A 12,998-nucleotide genomic window follows, 5' to 3' on the forward strand; every position below is an offset into this window, starting at 1 on the left:
ATAGTAGTAGTAAATAAAGCTTATATTAATTAAGGTATAGTATAGATAATTATAATTAATTAGTACTATAGCGTTTAATATATTATTTATAATTAAATTAATTATAATTAAAGAAGAATATATATACTTTTACTAAAATTAACTCTATTTACTACTTATCTACTAATCTATCTTTAGGGGCTCTAAGCTAAGACTTTAGCTTAAAGCTTCTCTTTTCTTAAGTTACTATTAGATAATTTCTTAACCTCTTTTAACTACTTCTACTTCTTAGTACTAAGAAGAGCCTTAGCTTTTCTAGCCTAAATAGAGTTTAGATAGTTCTTAGCTATATACTCTAGTTTACTATAGTTATAGTAGTTTATAGAAGATTATCTTAGTTTTATAACTCTCTCTTATATCTAATTAACTTTTAATAGTTCTTAATTTATTACTTTTAAACTAGCTTCTTACTAAATAGTTTTTAGAGCTAACTACGCGTAGTAGTAGGCTATATTCTTCTAGTTCTTACTATATAGCTAGATTTAGTATAAGTTATTAAAAAGCTTAATTACTTTATTTATATACTTTTTTAAACTCCTAGTTTTAGAAGTATAAAGTATTAGCTTCTAGAGTTTTTCTTTAAGCCTTTTACTAAATATCTCTTAAACTACTATAGAGCTAAACGTCTATTAAGACTCTATATAGAGCTAGTTAAACTCTAAAATATAGTTATATATTAGTTATTATTTTTACTTTAGGTGCTAAAGCTTATTTAAGGCTTACTACTATTAGTAGATATCTTAGAAGTAAGTATCTATATACTTCTATAGTTCTATAGTTATTTACTTCTTATTCTTAAGTACTTATAAGAGAAGAACCTAGTTTACTTTACTCTTTATCTAGCTAAGTATATATTAGACCTTTAAGTTCTTTATTAGAAATATTATACTATTAAACTTTAATTTCTCTTTATACTTAAATTTTTAGCCTAAGTAGTTCTTATATATACTCTTAAAACGTTTAAAGTTTAAAAACTTATTTTTATAAGCTACTAGCTTAGTAATTATTATTAATAGTAGTAGTAGTAGTATATTAGCTTCTAAGGAGGTTTCTAAACGTTCTTTAGCTTAAAGCTACTTAAGAGCCTCTAGGTAACTTACTATTAGGCTAAAGAGCTATATTATCTACTCTATTATATAGGCTATAACGTTCTAATTATCTTTTAGTAGGCTTTCTTATCTTAGTAAGCCTCTCCCCCCTATTACTAATAACCTTCTAGTAATAGCTTTAACTATTAGACTAATTACTACTTCTTTCTAACTATCCTCCCTTAGTATCTATATAATCTCTTATAGGATTTCTTTATCTAGTACTCTTACCTAGCTCTTTACTATAGTATAAGCTAATAGCTCTTTAATATTTAAATTTAGAGTATTAACCTCTATTATTATATTTTAAAAAGAAGTTATAATACTTCTTTTTATACCTACTATTATATAGGTCTTCTAATTACTCTTTAATTATCTTGCGTAGTCTTAAACTACGGCCTACTCCTTATTAATAAGAATAAATAGAGCTTCTTATTAGCTATTCTTATTACTAGCTAGAACTTAAATAGCGTTTAGTTACTATTTAGTTATATTCTTAAGAAGACTTATATCTTACTATTACGCTTATAGGATCTTACTTTCTATTTAAAAATAATTATATAGCCTATATCTTATCTAATTAAGAATTAATAGAACTTCTTATAATAGTATTTATTTTTAGCTACTTACTTTTAAGGTCTAAATAGCCTTTAGATAGCTCTATGTAATAATTATATCTATAGCTTATTCTTTTAAAACTTAATAGAGCTTCTAATAGGTCCTAGGTAACTAATTTATTTACTATCTCTTATAGCTAATTTTCCTACGAAGGTCTACCTTTAAGTATACTATCTTATAATAGTCTACCTACACGCTGCGCTAAAGGCCTTTTGTGCCTATTATAGTACTAACTCTATATTACTAGTACGCGCTAATAACACGTTTTAAAACTTAGTTAGAAGATAGTCTACCTAGGGCTTATATCTAATTAGGATTAAATATAAAATATAAGGGGCTGCGCTCTAGGGGAGTAAACGCTTAGTATACAAGAGATTGTATTTAATAAAGAGCTATCTACGTCTACTTACGTAATATTTATCTACTTATTAGAGAAAGGTTGTACTAAAGAGTCTAAGCGCGTTGTCTAAGCGCTGCTTAGGCGGTAAGTAGAATTTAGGTGTTTAAGGTAATACCTAGATTCTTCGCTCGTCGTCTGAACGTAGTTCGGATGACGCGCGCGTAGCTTTAACTGAGATTCTATTGAGGAGCTATCCAAGGGCGTTCAGCCCGTTATAAGAAGAATCTTAATAGGAAGTTTATTTAGCTTAAAGCCTATAGTAATAGCTCTACTATAGATACGATTAATAGTATAAGAGTAAATATTAGTTAGCGCAGTAACTTATAATAGATTCTTACTAATAGGAGGTAACTTTAACGCGATTACTAAGGTACGAGTATATATATTAGTATAAGGAGCTATAGTAAGAAGATAACTACGTAGTAGTAGGTAGGCTAATTAAATAGCTCCTTAGCTTAAAGGTGGGAGTTGCGCTAAGAAGAGTTGCGCCGAATCGCTAAGATTAGCGTCAGACAATACTTTTAAAAGGCACCTCCGTACTATTCTATCTATTCTATCTTAGTAGGATAGTTATAATGGAGATTAATTTAGGTCTTATATAATTATAGCTCTAATCCAACTCTAACCTAAACTTTTAGCAACCTAATCATAACTTAACCTTCACCTATTTGCTAGTCTAGTTATAGCATCTATCCTCTTGGGGAGATGTTACTTCTTAGCGAGATAACAAGTCACGTGATCCTCGCCCCGCGATAATCGATACCTTCTGACGTTCACATCCATAGGCTCCTTGCCTCCCATCCTTCGTTAAGGAGAGAATCCTTCTTGTTACTTTTAACATCTAAGCGGGTTGTTGCATCGGCTAGACTATTGCATGCAATGACCACATCCAGTAGAGGAGGGATTGCCAGCTAACGAGATCGCCGAGGCGCTACGCTCGTTCGAAATCCGCTGGGTCAAGGTGGACGAAGACAACGAAGACGCCAAGGGCGAGGAAGGAAAGGCGGAGGGCGAGGACGGGAGGAGACTGGGTTAAGAAGGCGCGCGCCAGTTATCACGCTATGCGCGAGTCATCACGCTATGCGCGAGTCATCATGCTATGCGCGAGTCTGGCGTTCTCCCGTCGATTCTTGATTTCCTTTCCGGAGTTTCCAAATACAACGGCAGGATTTCCTCTTATTCCTAAGGTAGGATCGTAATGTAGCACTCGTGGGTGTAGCGCTCTCTACACCTATCTAATTTTAGAAACTTCCGTAGATAGAATAAAATAATTCTAAAAACTTCTTAGGATATCTCCCGCGCAGTACCTGAAAATAACCTCTGCTCCAACGCACCTAAAAGGGGATACGGTATGAGCGTAACTAAAATAGGTGTAGTGTAGACAGGGTAGGCATTTGACTAAAGATGCTTGGCGTGAGGAAAATAAGCTTTGCGCCACACGCGTCCGCTCAGGATTCTGCGAAGTCCCAGTTTCATAGCTAAATCCATGGGTTTTCGAATGCTTTAAGCCAATGTCCAGATTTCCTAGCTAAAGCAGCTTGAGTATGCTCACCAATATCTAGAATCTAGCGTTAACCAACTCTTAGTACGGTGCGAAAGTGGGAAAGGGGGAACGAGCGGCTTTGCCTACTAGATCGGGCCGCAATAACTCTAATGCGACTGCCCACATCCATCTATGTGTTGGCCTCGTATTTTTCTACTCAACGTTTATGCATTCAACGAAAAGCCAATATATTCTATCTACTTTAGTGCATTCCCTATGTCAAAAATCTCCAGCATGGCGTCACCATGTCGTAGTGCTAATGGCAAGTATAGGTGGGCAAGAATCTGCTTGCTTCGAATTTCCGACATTTCCGGTCCACCGGGGCTTTGACCATCTTCCGGAGTGGAACAGTGGAACCACGTTCAGTTGACCAGTGCGCAAGAAGCAATGAACACCCCCCCCCCCCCCCCCGGCGTATGTAGTACAAGGATAATCCCCTTTGCCGTACGAGGTGCGGGGCTTAAGTCTTTTTATAGTACATGTCTGTTTTCTTAGCCTAAATATGCGTTGTCATGGTTTTCAGAAGCTTTATATAAATTAATCTCTTTTCACCAACAAGTCCACATCACCGCCCCCAACTTTCACATCCCACATCACTATCCATACATCTTTTACCAACTACTTAGTCACCATCACCAACACCAAGATGCATTTCTCCGCCACTCTCCTCGCTTTTGCTGCCACCGCCTCTGCTGCTGTAGTATCTCGCGCCGACGACGGCCAATGGTTTGTCCAGATGAGCTTTGGACCTGGCCCAGCCCAAGTCAACTTAAACGCCTACTTCACATCGCCTGACTACCCCGAAGATAAGAAGTTGGGAAGCCATTGTGGAGAGACTCCTTACGCCGAACTCCCTGTCATTCACTCATGCGACACCTGCTCATTTGAGTGGACTTACGACAACCAAAGTACGTTTTACTTGCCCCAAGAACGAATCCCAATAATCAAAGCTAATTTTTTTTCTCTAGCCCTTCGCCTGAGCCAACACCTTCCAAATGGAAAGATTGTCTATGGAACTGCAGAATGGCCCCGTAGCCAAGGCGAGGCTAACGTCACTGTTTCTCAGAGCGCTGGTCCTTGGATTAGAAAGTAAGGCAAACTAGCCTAGACCTCAACAGCTATTGCTTTTAAGATTTATGATCCTACAAAATTACCATATACATATATAGACTATACTTTGTTCCATAGACCAAGGTACTATAATCTATTATTTAATCTTGTCACAACACACTGAACTAGAGGCCTCAAAAGGCTAAACTCTAGAAACCTATCAGAGACCTCTTGGGCCAATAAAGCTATAGTTGTGAGACGTTTAAGTTTCGTTAGACATAGGTAGAGAGTAGCAAGAGTTATCTTGGGGTAAATAGTCCGGATTCACGTAAATGAATAGCTACCGAGCTAAGGCAGTGTTCCTAATACTTATATACGTTATACAGGTCAGAAGCTAACTAATAGGAGCTAAAATAGGCTAGGCTAGCTAGGGGTAGCTGGGAAGGTCGTAAAGGAGGTTATGTCCTAACAATAGTAAATTACATAGAGTATAAAGTCATAACTATCTGAAACTTAGATAAATTCTGTAATACTCGTCGCAATTCACTTGAACTAATTCATTCTAAGTTTATCTACGAAACGACTATTAACAGTATAGCTTAAGTAGACATAATATTAGACTTCTATTATTAAGCTTCTTATTAGTTAGTCTTCGCAGAGAGAAGGATGGGGTGCTAGAGGATAGTAACCTAAGAAAGTAGAATCATTCCGTGTATTGTACTTAGCACTTGAAACCTAAGTTAAACACATTAACCTATAGGTGGTTGATATCCTCGCTCTATACCAAGGAAATGGAATGATCGTGGATGATGAAAAAGAATGCTTAATTTTGATTGGTAGCTAAGTGATCGTTGATGATCACGCCTTGATTGGCTGGATACAGCTGATCGTGTACGATTAGTCACGTGATTGCGGCGTGGTTAAAGGATTGCAGCGCTATGCACCCCTTGCGATCCTTCAAACTGGTTGCTTGTAAGCATTTGCCTTTGGATCGTAACACATTGGTGGAGTTTCCGCCCCATGAAACACGCACTAGGCTGGGTCCGCAGAGTGAGATGGCTATTATTGCGGCATAACTTGTATCGCAGCCAATTATCCATGGGCGGGCCTTTGTATCGCGTACAGCAATTCTGCGGTTAGAAATTCCCTGCAACATGAACCGTTTTCATTGACCACATAGGTAAAGCCAAAATCCCGCTCTGGGGTAGGGAAAGTATCTCGCATGCGGCACAGCAGGAACGAGAGACATATAAGTTACGTCGCTCAATGCTGTTATTTCCCCTCCAGTCCGCATTAGATTGTCTATACCAGAGCCCAATATCAAGTCAAATTCTGTCAAATTGACAATCTCGAGCAATCCAATAAGCTTAAAAGAAGGGTAGAGCACGCATCAGCTTTGGAGGGAACAACCCTCCACCAACTCCTCTCCAATGACGACAGTCAACTCCTCGATGCTATCGATGAGCTCCGCTCTCTCGGAATCGGAAGATTGCTCGAGGGGAAAGGACTTCTGCAGATTATTGTCTGCGGAGATCAATCTTCTGGCAAAAGCTCGGTTCTTGAGGCTCTCACTCGTGTATGCTCTCCGACGAAGAGCAGCACATGCACAAGCTTTGCTACCGAACTTCGCCAAACCCAAATTCTTCGACCACGTATTGGAAGTCGAGATTATGGGTCCAAAGCTTGTCCCATTGACGCTGGCCAACCTTCCCGGAGTTATTCATTATAGCAACGCTCCATCTGGCTCCCGGGATATTGAGCTGATCAACGACGTGGTCGGAAAATACATAGCAGAGCCAAACAGCGTCATTCTTGCCGTCGTCTCGACGCATAACGATCTTAATCTCCAAGCTACCCTAACGAGAATTCAGAAGATTCACGGTGCCACAGACCGCACACTCGGTATCATAACCAAACCTGACGAGCTACCCCAAGGGTCGGAAAAGGAGCAGGAATGTATAGAGTACGCACACTCAAATACAGCTAAGTTCAAATACGGTTGGTATGTGACAATCTCTGTATCCCAACCCCCATTTACTACCTGGTTGCTGATCTGGTCTTGCCTTCTCCAGGCAAGTTGTTCGTAATTGATCATTTGCGGAGCAGAACAAGTCTCTGGAAGAACGAGATGCATTCGAGAGAGATTTCTCCAAAAAAAGCAGCTGGGATACTTTGCCAATACGTGACGTGGGTCGCGGCATTGATAGCTTACGCCAAAAACTGAGCAAAATGCTCATCGATCATACCTTGCTCAGCCTGCCATCTATTGTGGACCGCCTTGAGAGAGACCTGATTCAAATCACACCAGACTTTCACAAACTGGGGGATGCGTACAACACTGTCAAGCAAATGCGCAATTATCTGTTTTACATCTCGGACAGTTTCGGTGAGTATACGAGGGATGCACTTGAAGGCCCATACCATCGTAGGGACTTTTTTGGTGGCCCGCTAGAGCCTAACGGCCTAGAGAAACGCTTGGGAGCAAATTTTCGCAATCTGAACGATACATTCGCCACCAAGATGCTCCAGCAAGGGCACAAGTGGCATGTGGTTGAAAAGTACGACACGAAGCTGACTAGGGGTATTACTCACCCTACCATGATCCTAAAATCAGATTTTCTCCAGCTTCATATGGATGTTTTGGCGCACCGGGAAAGGACTATGGAACTACCCGGAATGTCCAATCTAGCTTCGGTGGGCTCGCTTTTCCAACAACAGGCCGAACTATGGGAGAGTATTGCGTCCGAGCATCTGGAAGCAGTATGGGACCTTTAACCTATTAAGAGGCGTATTTTTGTAGTATTACTAACTTATTTTTTTATAGTTTAATAGAGTCTTATGGCAGTCTACGCAAATCTTTTTATCATATACTTGAAATATAGAGTCGATTGTTATAATACCTAATTCTAGTAGGTTAGGGTGTGGCCTGCTATTGTTTTCTAAGATAATTAATCTAATACCCTATATAGGAGATAGAAAGAAACGAGTTAAGCGATATTAAAAACCAATCCATTTTATAATCTAGTACTCTTTTCTCTCTTTTCAAGTTTGAAAATTAGTTTACTTCAATTATAGGCGCGGTATATTGGCTTAGATACTTTAAATATGCACATGGTTCTAGAACTCGGTGGTTTTAGGACATTCTCGGCATGGAGATTAACAAGGCTCGCGGTGCCAGTTCACTCCTTCACGTCAGAAATCTCATATGCATACGCGGTCGCGTTAGTCGCCGGATCAACTGAGATAGTAATCTGTTCAAATGAGACATTAGCAATATTCATATCCAGGTCCTTACTAGGAAGAAGAAAAAAGCAAAAGAAAGAAATTTCACTAACCATCCCACTACTAATATTCACTGTGCTAGTACCCAACGCCACGGGCGCCATTATCTCGCCCATAGGCCCCGCCCAGTCAAAACGATAGGTAGCGACACTAACCGACGCGCCCTTTAATCCACTAAGCTGAATATCGTACTGGCCATTCACAATGCGCGTCCCTGCGATAACCTTCACCAGCCCGTCGGCAGATTTGGTCGCGAATACGTCAAACAGACTATCATCAGCCGCCTTGGTTGCAAGCCTCTCTCCCGTCATCCCGGCGTAATACTTGTACAACTGCCACTCTCCATTCGGAAGATACCCAGCGCCACTCTGATTAAAGACCAGATTAGCGAGCGAATCGTGAAGGCCCGTTCCAGATCCCCAGTTTGCACGTAGACCACGCAAGTTGTGACGCTCGAGTTGGGCAATGTAGTACACGGAGCAGCCGGGGGTTTGCTCTTCTTTTGCTGCATACTCGTTAATGTCGATAGGGCGTTCAGGCAGGTTTTTCGAGGAACGGAGGGTGTTAAAGTCAGGGATTGTGGCGTCAGGTTGGCGGGACGAGTTACCGATCTGGTGCCAAGAGTAAATATCTGGGGTGGCGTCTTTGCTTGCTATGGTGCTTAGCCAGGTTTGCCAATTTTCGGAGTTAGTACTAGGTGAGCTGGCCATGGAAGGGCCACTTCTGATAGTTGAAGGAAGGTTTTTTCTGGTTGAGAAAGGTTGGTTAGCAAGTGTTCTAGGGACAAATTAGAAATTGACATGTGTGTGGAAACTTGCTTGAAGAAGTTGTGGGCGTGGACGTAGTAATCAAGGTATTGAGGCCAAGTACGAGCCCAGAATATATCAATATCAGGTTCATTCCAGAGGTCGAGGATAAGGCCGTCGAGCATGTTGTTGGCTTTGATGTCTTTGACGAGCTGGGTCAAGAAAGCGTCGGTTTCGGTCCAGTTACCATTATCACCAGGGAAGTAAGGGATGCTGCTGCCATCTGCTCCCCATAGATCGTGGACGAGGAGTATAAACTCGCCATTGTATTTCCGAGTGGTACGGTAGTTAGAAAGGGTGGACTCGAAGCGCGGAATGTAGCTCTGGTAACCATCGACCCAGCCACGGGAAGACGTTTGAGCACCGCCAGCTCGGCTAGCACCGAATTTGACGTCCGTAATGTAATTCGCGGGAATCGAAGTATCTGCTGCTGTTCCGTTGTCGGGAAATCCGTAGATCCATCCAGAAGCAAGGAATTTTGCCTGGCCGGAAGTCTTGGAAAGGTCAACGGTTGCAACGCCCTTAGCTACTCTTCGGATGCTGGCTGCTTCGAGGACCGTAAGGCTCGAAAGTAGAATACTAACGACTGTGGATGACCTCATCTTTTCTTCAGAACGTACTGGTGACAGGCCTGATGGTATACCCCAATGGATGGTAAATCAATCTCTTCTTATGTGTGCACGTCTTTGGCTAACTCGTACTAGCATTTAGATCAATGCGGAAATTTTTTTCCAGCAATGTGTTTTTAAAATTATTTTTGATCGTCTGTAAAAAAGCAGTGTTATTGCTACAGGTGTGATGCGGGGTTACAGTAGCGCGGAATCAAATTAATTGTTTCCAACTCTAGATAAATCCAGGAGAACTCCCGGTGGAGTAAGGTGCCTGCAACCCCGCATAACCCATGTCAAGATATAACGTTTCCGGCGGGGTACAGTGAGCTTATCAAGGTACAATGCTTGGATATGTAGTTTGATGTATGGAACAAGGACAGTTGAAAAAAAAATCAAGATTCTCTCGGTTGCTATCGTCATTTTTAGTGATTTTCATTTAAGATTTCAAGTTTTACGAGGTCCTAAGCTGTAAATGTGTATTTGGGTGATATTCCAGATAGGTACAGGTCAGAAGCATTCCAATATAAAGGGTAACAGAAACACGAATAAATCATTGTGTGTTAAAGATGGCCAGGATAATTGTTGGTGCATCTCTACCAACAAAGAGTAGAGTTAAATCGTCGCACTCATAGTGAACATTTCACTGGAACATATGTCAATCTGCATAAGTGCTCAATGTAGCACTAGCGTAGTGCCTCTACATATGCAGTTGCTGTAATCCTAGAAAATATATACCGTACATAGTCAAAATCATTCTTACTTAACAACTCTTGTCTCTAGTACTGTGCTAGGATTCGAATGACATATGTGTCAATTGATACTGCGATATATTGCAGGTGTTATGGTATTTTCGTTGCAGTACCCACGCCGTACCACCTGACTCCACTGGATAAGTCAAGCTCAACTACTATAGCTAATACTAAAACAATATTCCATACACCATATGTACGCACTCTTCTTAACATCCCACACCTGCAACCCTTGCACCCAACCGTGTGACAGAGTATCTATTGGATTGACTGGATCCAACCAGACGTACAGAAGCAACATGTAGATGCGACACGGTTGCGCAACGTGACTGCATCGAAGAGTCGCCACCAATGCTTTGTTAGTACACCTACCCTCGGGATGCGTTTTGAATCCTCCGATGGAGACTACGCTAGCCCACTTTCCGAGCCCGCCTTCCCCTCACGCTCCGGTGGAGGCGCCCACCCTTCTCCCCGAACAACACGGAGAAATTGTACTGTTCCTACACGTACCGGTACACGAGCCTGGTGGACCCCGCTCATCCACATTAATGATGCCTTTGTCACGGTCTTGTGGCCGCAGCGCTCTGGCTTGCCTGCAAAGCTGTGCGCACGCCCCTAATGCGTGGCTTCACACGAACCGCTTTTCGACAGACATTCCTAATTGAATAACAGACAGGCTTTTCGTAAACTGAATAATGTTCCTCCACGAGCACGGTCGTCTCGTATTCGCATTCGACGCAGAACGGCTATGGATCGAACCGTGGGGCCAAAACTCTCTCCGCGTTCGTGCCACCAAAGCCAGTAGCATGTCTACCAAGGATTGGGCGCTGCTTCAGGCCAAGCCCACCATATCAGACGTCAATATCACAGATGAATGCGCTACCCTGGTCAACGGCCGTATCAGCGCTACAGTAACGCAGCGGGGTAAAGTTACTGTCCGTGATGACAGTGGAAAAGTCCTGCTCGAGGAGTTTGCTCGGAACCGGCGAGAGCCTACAGATCAGAAATGTAGCGCTCTCGAGATTGAAGCGCGCGAGTTCAAACCAATCATTGGTGGTGACTATCATCTCACGGCCAGGTTCGAGAGCCTTGATCCAAAGGAGAAGATCTTTGGCATGGGACAGTACCAACAGCCCTATCTGGATATCAAAGGTACTCAGATCGAACTTGCGCACCGCAACTCTCAGGCCAGCGTACCATTTGCGCTGTCTTCTCGTGGCTATGGCTTTCTGTGGAACAATCCATCCATTGGGACTGCGATCTTTGGCAAAAACATCATGAGCTTCGAGGCTCGGTCAACAACGGTCTTAGACTACTGGGTCGTGGCAGGAGAGACGCCAGCGCAGATTATTGAGGCATATGCCGAGGCCACTGGTAAGGTACCTATGATGCCAGAATATGGCCTCGGCTTCTGGCAATGCAAGTTGCGTTACCAGACCCAGGACGAGCTCCTCAATGTTGCACGAGAGTACAAACGACTCCAATTGCCGATTGATTTGATCGTCATAGACTTCTTTGTGAGTTGCGGCAGAGTAAAACCTCGCTCAGAACGCGTATTAACTCGCTTCAGCACTGGCCAAAACAGGGCGATTGGCGCTTTGATGAGACATATTGGCCAAATCCAAACGCCATGGTCAAGGAGTTGCAAGATATGGGTATCGAACTCATGGTCTCAATCTGGCCAACAGTTGATCGCAAGTCCGAAAACTATGACGAGATGCTGGAGAAGGGTTTGCTCATTCGCACAGAGCGTGGCGAACGCATTGCCATGACATTCCAGGGTGTCACTGTACATTTCGATCCAACCAATCCAGCATCGCGTAAGTACGTGTGGGACAAGGTGAAGCAAAACTACTACTCAAAGGGCATCAAGGTTTTCTGGTTGGACGAAGCCGAGCCCGAGTACACGGTGTACGACTTCGACAACTACAGGTATCATCTTGGATCTAACCTGGCCGTCGGCAACATCTTTCCACGAGAATACTCGCGTGCCTTTTACGAGGGCATGGTGGATGAGGGTCAGACTGGAGTCGTCAATCTTGTTCGTTGTGCTTGGGCAGGCAGTCAAAAGTACGGTGCCCTTGTATGGAGTGGTGACATTGCTTCCTCGTGGAGCAGCTTCCGAAACCAACTGGCGGCAGGGCTATCTATGGGCATCGCCGGTATTCCCTGGTGGACAACAGGTAACTTCCTTCAAGTCCCAGCTTGTATTGAAGGCTTACTTTGAACAATAGACATCGGTGGTTTCCACGGGGGTGACCCTAATGACCCTAAGTTTCGGGAGTTGTTCGTGCGATGGTTCCAGTGGGGAGCGTTTTGCCCCGTTATGAGGCTTCATGGCGATCGCGAGCCAAGGCAGGCTAAGGTCGGTAATACTGGAGGAGCATCATGTCGCAGCGGTGCGGAAAACGAGGTGTGGTCATACGGGTCGGAGGTGTTTGAGATCTGCAAAAGGTACATGCAGTTTCGTGAAGAACTCCGACCTTACACGCGAAAGCTCATGAAGGAAGCTCACGAGCATGGCACCCCAATCATGAGGACGCTCTTCTTCGAATTTCCGGATGATACCATTTGTTGGGAAGTCGACGAACAGTATATGTATGGCGACAAGTATCTCTGCTGTCCGGTTTTTTCGGAGGATCAAACGCAGACAGCGGTGTATCTACCAAAGCTGAATGATGGCAAGAAGTGGCAGAGGCTATGGAGCGAAGATACCTACGAGGGTGGCGTTCATATTATGGCCGCGTCTCCTTTGGAGGAAATGCCTGTATTTATCAGGCTGTAGACAAAAACGTGCAATTTCTAATGCACA

General features: G+C 42.8%; 4 protein-coding genes across 4 annotated transcripts; 3 read left to right on the forward strand and 1 right to left on the reverse strand.

Annotated features, from left to right (window-relative positions):
• The first annotated feature begins 4,255 nt into the window (after positions 1 to 4,255).
• PSV08DRAFT_358575 (uncharacterized protein) lies at positions 4,256 to 4,916 on the forward strand. The gene is made up of 2 exons (XM_014229620.2): positions 4,256 to 4,596; positions 4,657 to 4,916. The coding sequence occupies exons 1-2, from the start codon at positions 4,335 to 4,337 to the stop codon at positions 4,779 to 4,781; spliced, it is 387 nt and encodes a 128-aa protein (XP_014085095.2). The 5' UTR covers positions 4,256 to 4,334; the 3' UTR covers positions 4,782 to 4,916.
• Positions 4,917 to 6,168: 1,252 nt separating this feature from the next.
• Positions 6,169 to 7,513, forward strand: PSV08DRAFT_406975 (uncharacterized protein; the record flags this gene model as incomplete). Its single annotated transcript, XM_014229619.1, has 2 exons — positions 6,169 to 6,740; positions 6,901 to 7,513. 2 exons carry the CDS (start codon positions 6,169 to 6,171, stop codon positions 7,511 to 7,513), a joined length of 1,185 nt encoding a protein of 394 aa, XP_014085094.1.
• Positions 7,514 to 7,917: 404 nt separating this feature from the next.
• PSV08DRAFT_243277 (glycoside hydrolase) lies at positions 7,918 to 9,428 on the reverse strand (the record flags this gene model as incomplete). Its single annotated transcript, XM_066092300.1, has 3 exons — positions 7,918 to 7,989; positions 8,074 to 8,767; positions 8,821 to 9,428. 3 exons carry the CDS (start codon positions 9,426 to 9,428, stop codon positions 7,918 to 7,920), a joined length of 1,374 nt encoding a protein of 457 aa, XP_065949692.1.
• A 1,453-nt stretch (positions 9,429 to 10,881) lies between these two features.
• On the forward strand, positions 10,882 to 12,971 carry PSV08DRAFT_383474 (glycoside hydrolase; the record flags this gene model as incomplete). The annotated part of the gene is made up of 3 exons (XM_014229617.1): positions 10,882 to 11,703; positions 11,757 to 12,369; positions 12,421 to 12,971. The coding sequence occupies 3 exons, from the start codon at positions 10,882 to 10,884 to the stop codon at positions 12,969 to 12,971; spliced, it is 1,986 nt and encodes a 661-aa protein (XP_014085092.1).
• Positions 12,972 to 12,998: the final 27 nt, after the last annotated feature.

The sequence above is a fragment of the Bipolaris maydis genome, assembly GCF_028858645.1.
Source record: "Bipolaris maydis strain C4 unplaced genomic scaffold PSV08scaffold_2, whole genome shotgun sequence".
Lineage (NCBI taxonomy): Eukaryota > Fungi > Ascomycota > Dothideomycetes > Pleosporales > Pleosporaceae > Bipolaris > Bipolaris maydis.

Coding starts and splice junctions, on each gene's coding strand:
- PSV08DRAFT_358575 (XM_014229620.2), top strand. CDS start 4,335: ATGCATTTCTCCGCCACTCTCCTCGCTTTTGCTGCCACCGCCTCTGCT. Junction 4,597..4,656: donor GTGGACTTACGACAACCAAA/GTACGTTTTACT, acceptor TTTTTTCTCTAG/CCCTTCGCCTGAGCCAACAC.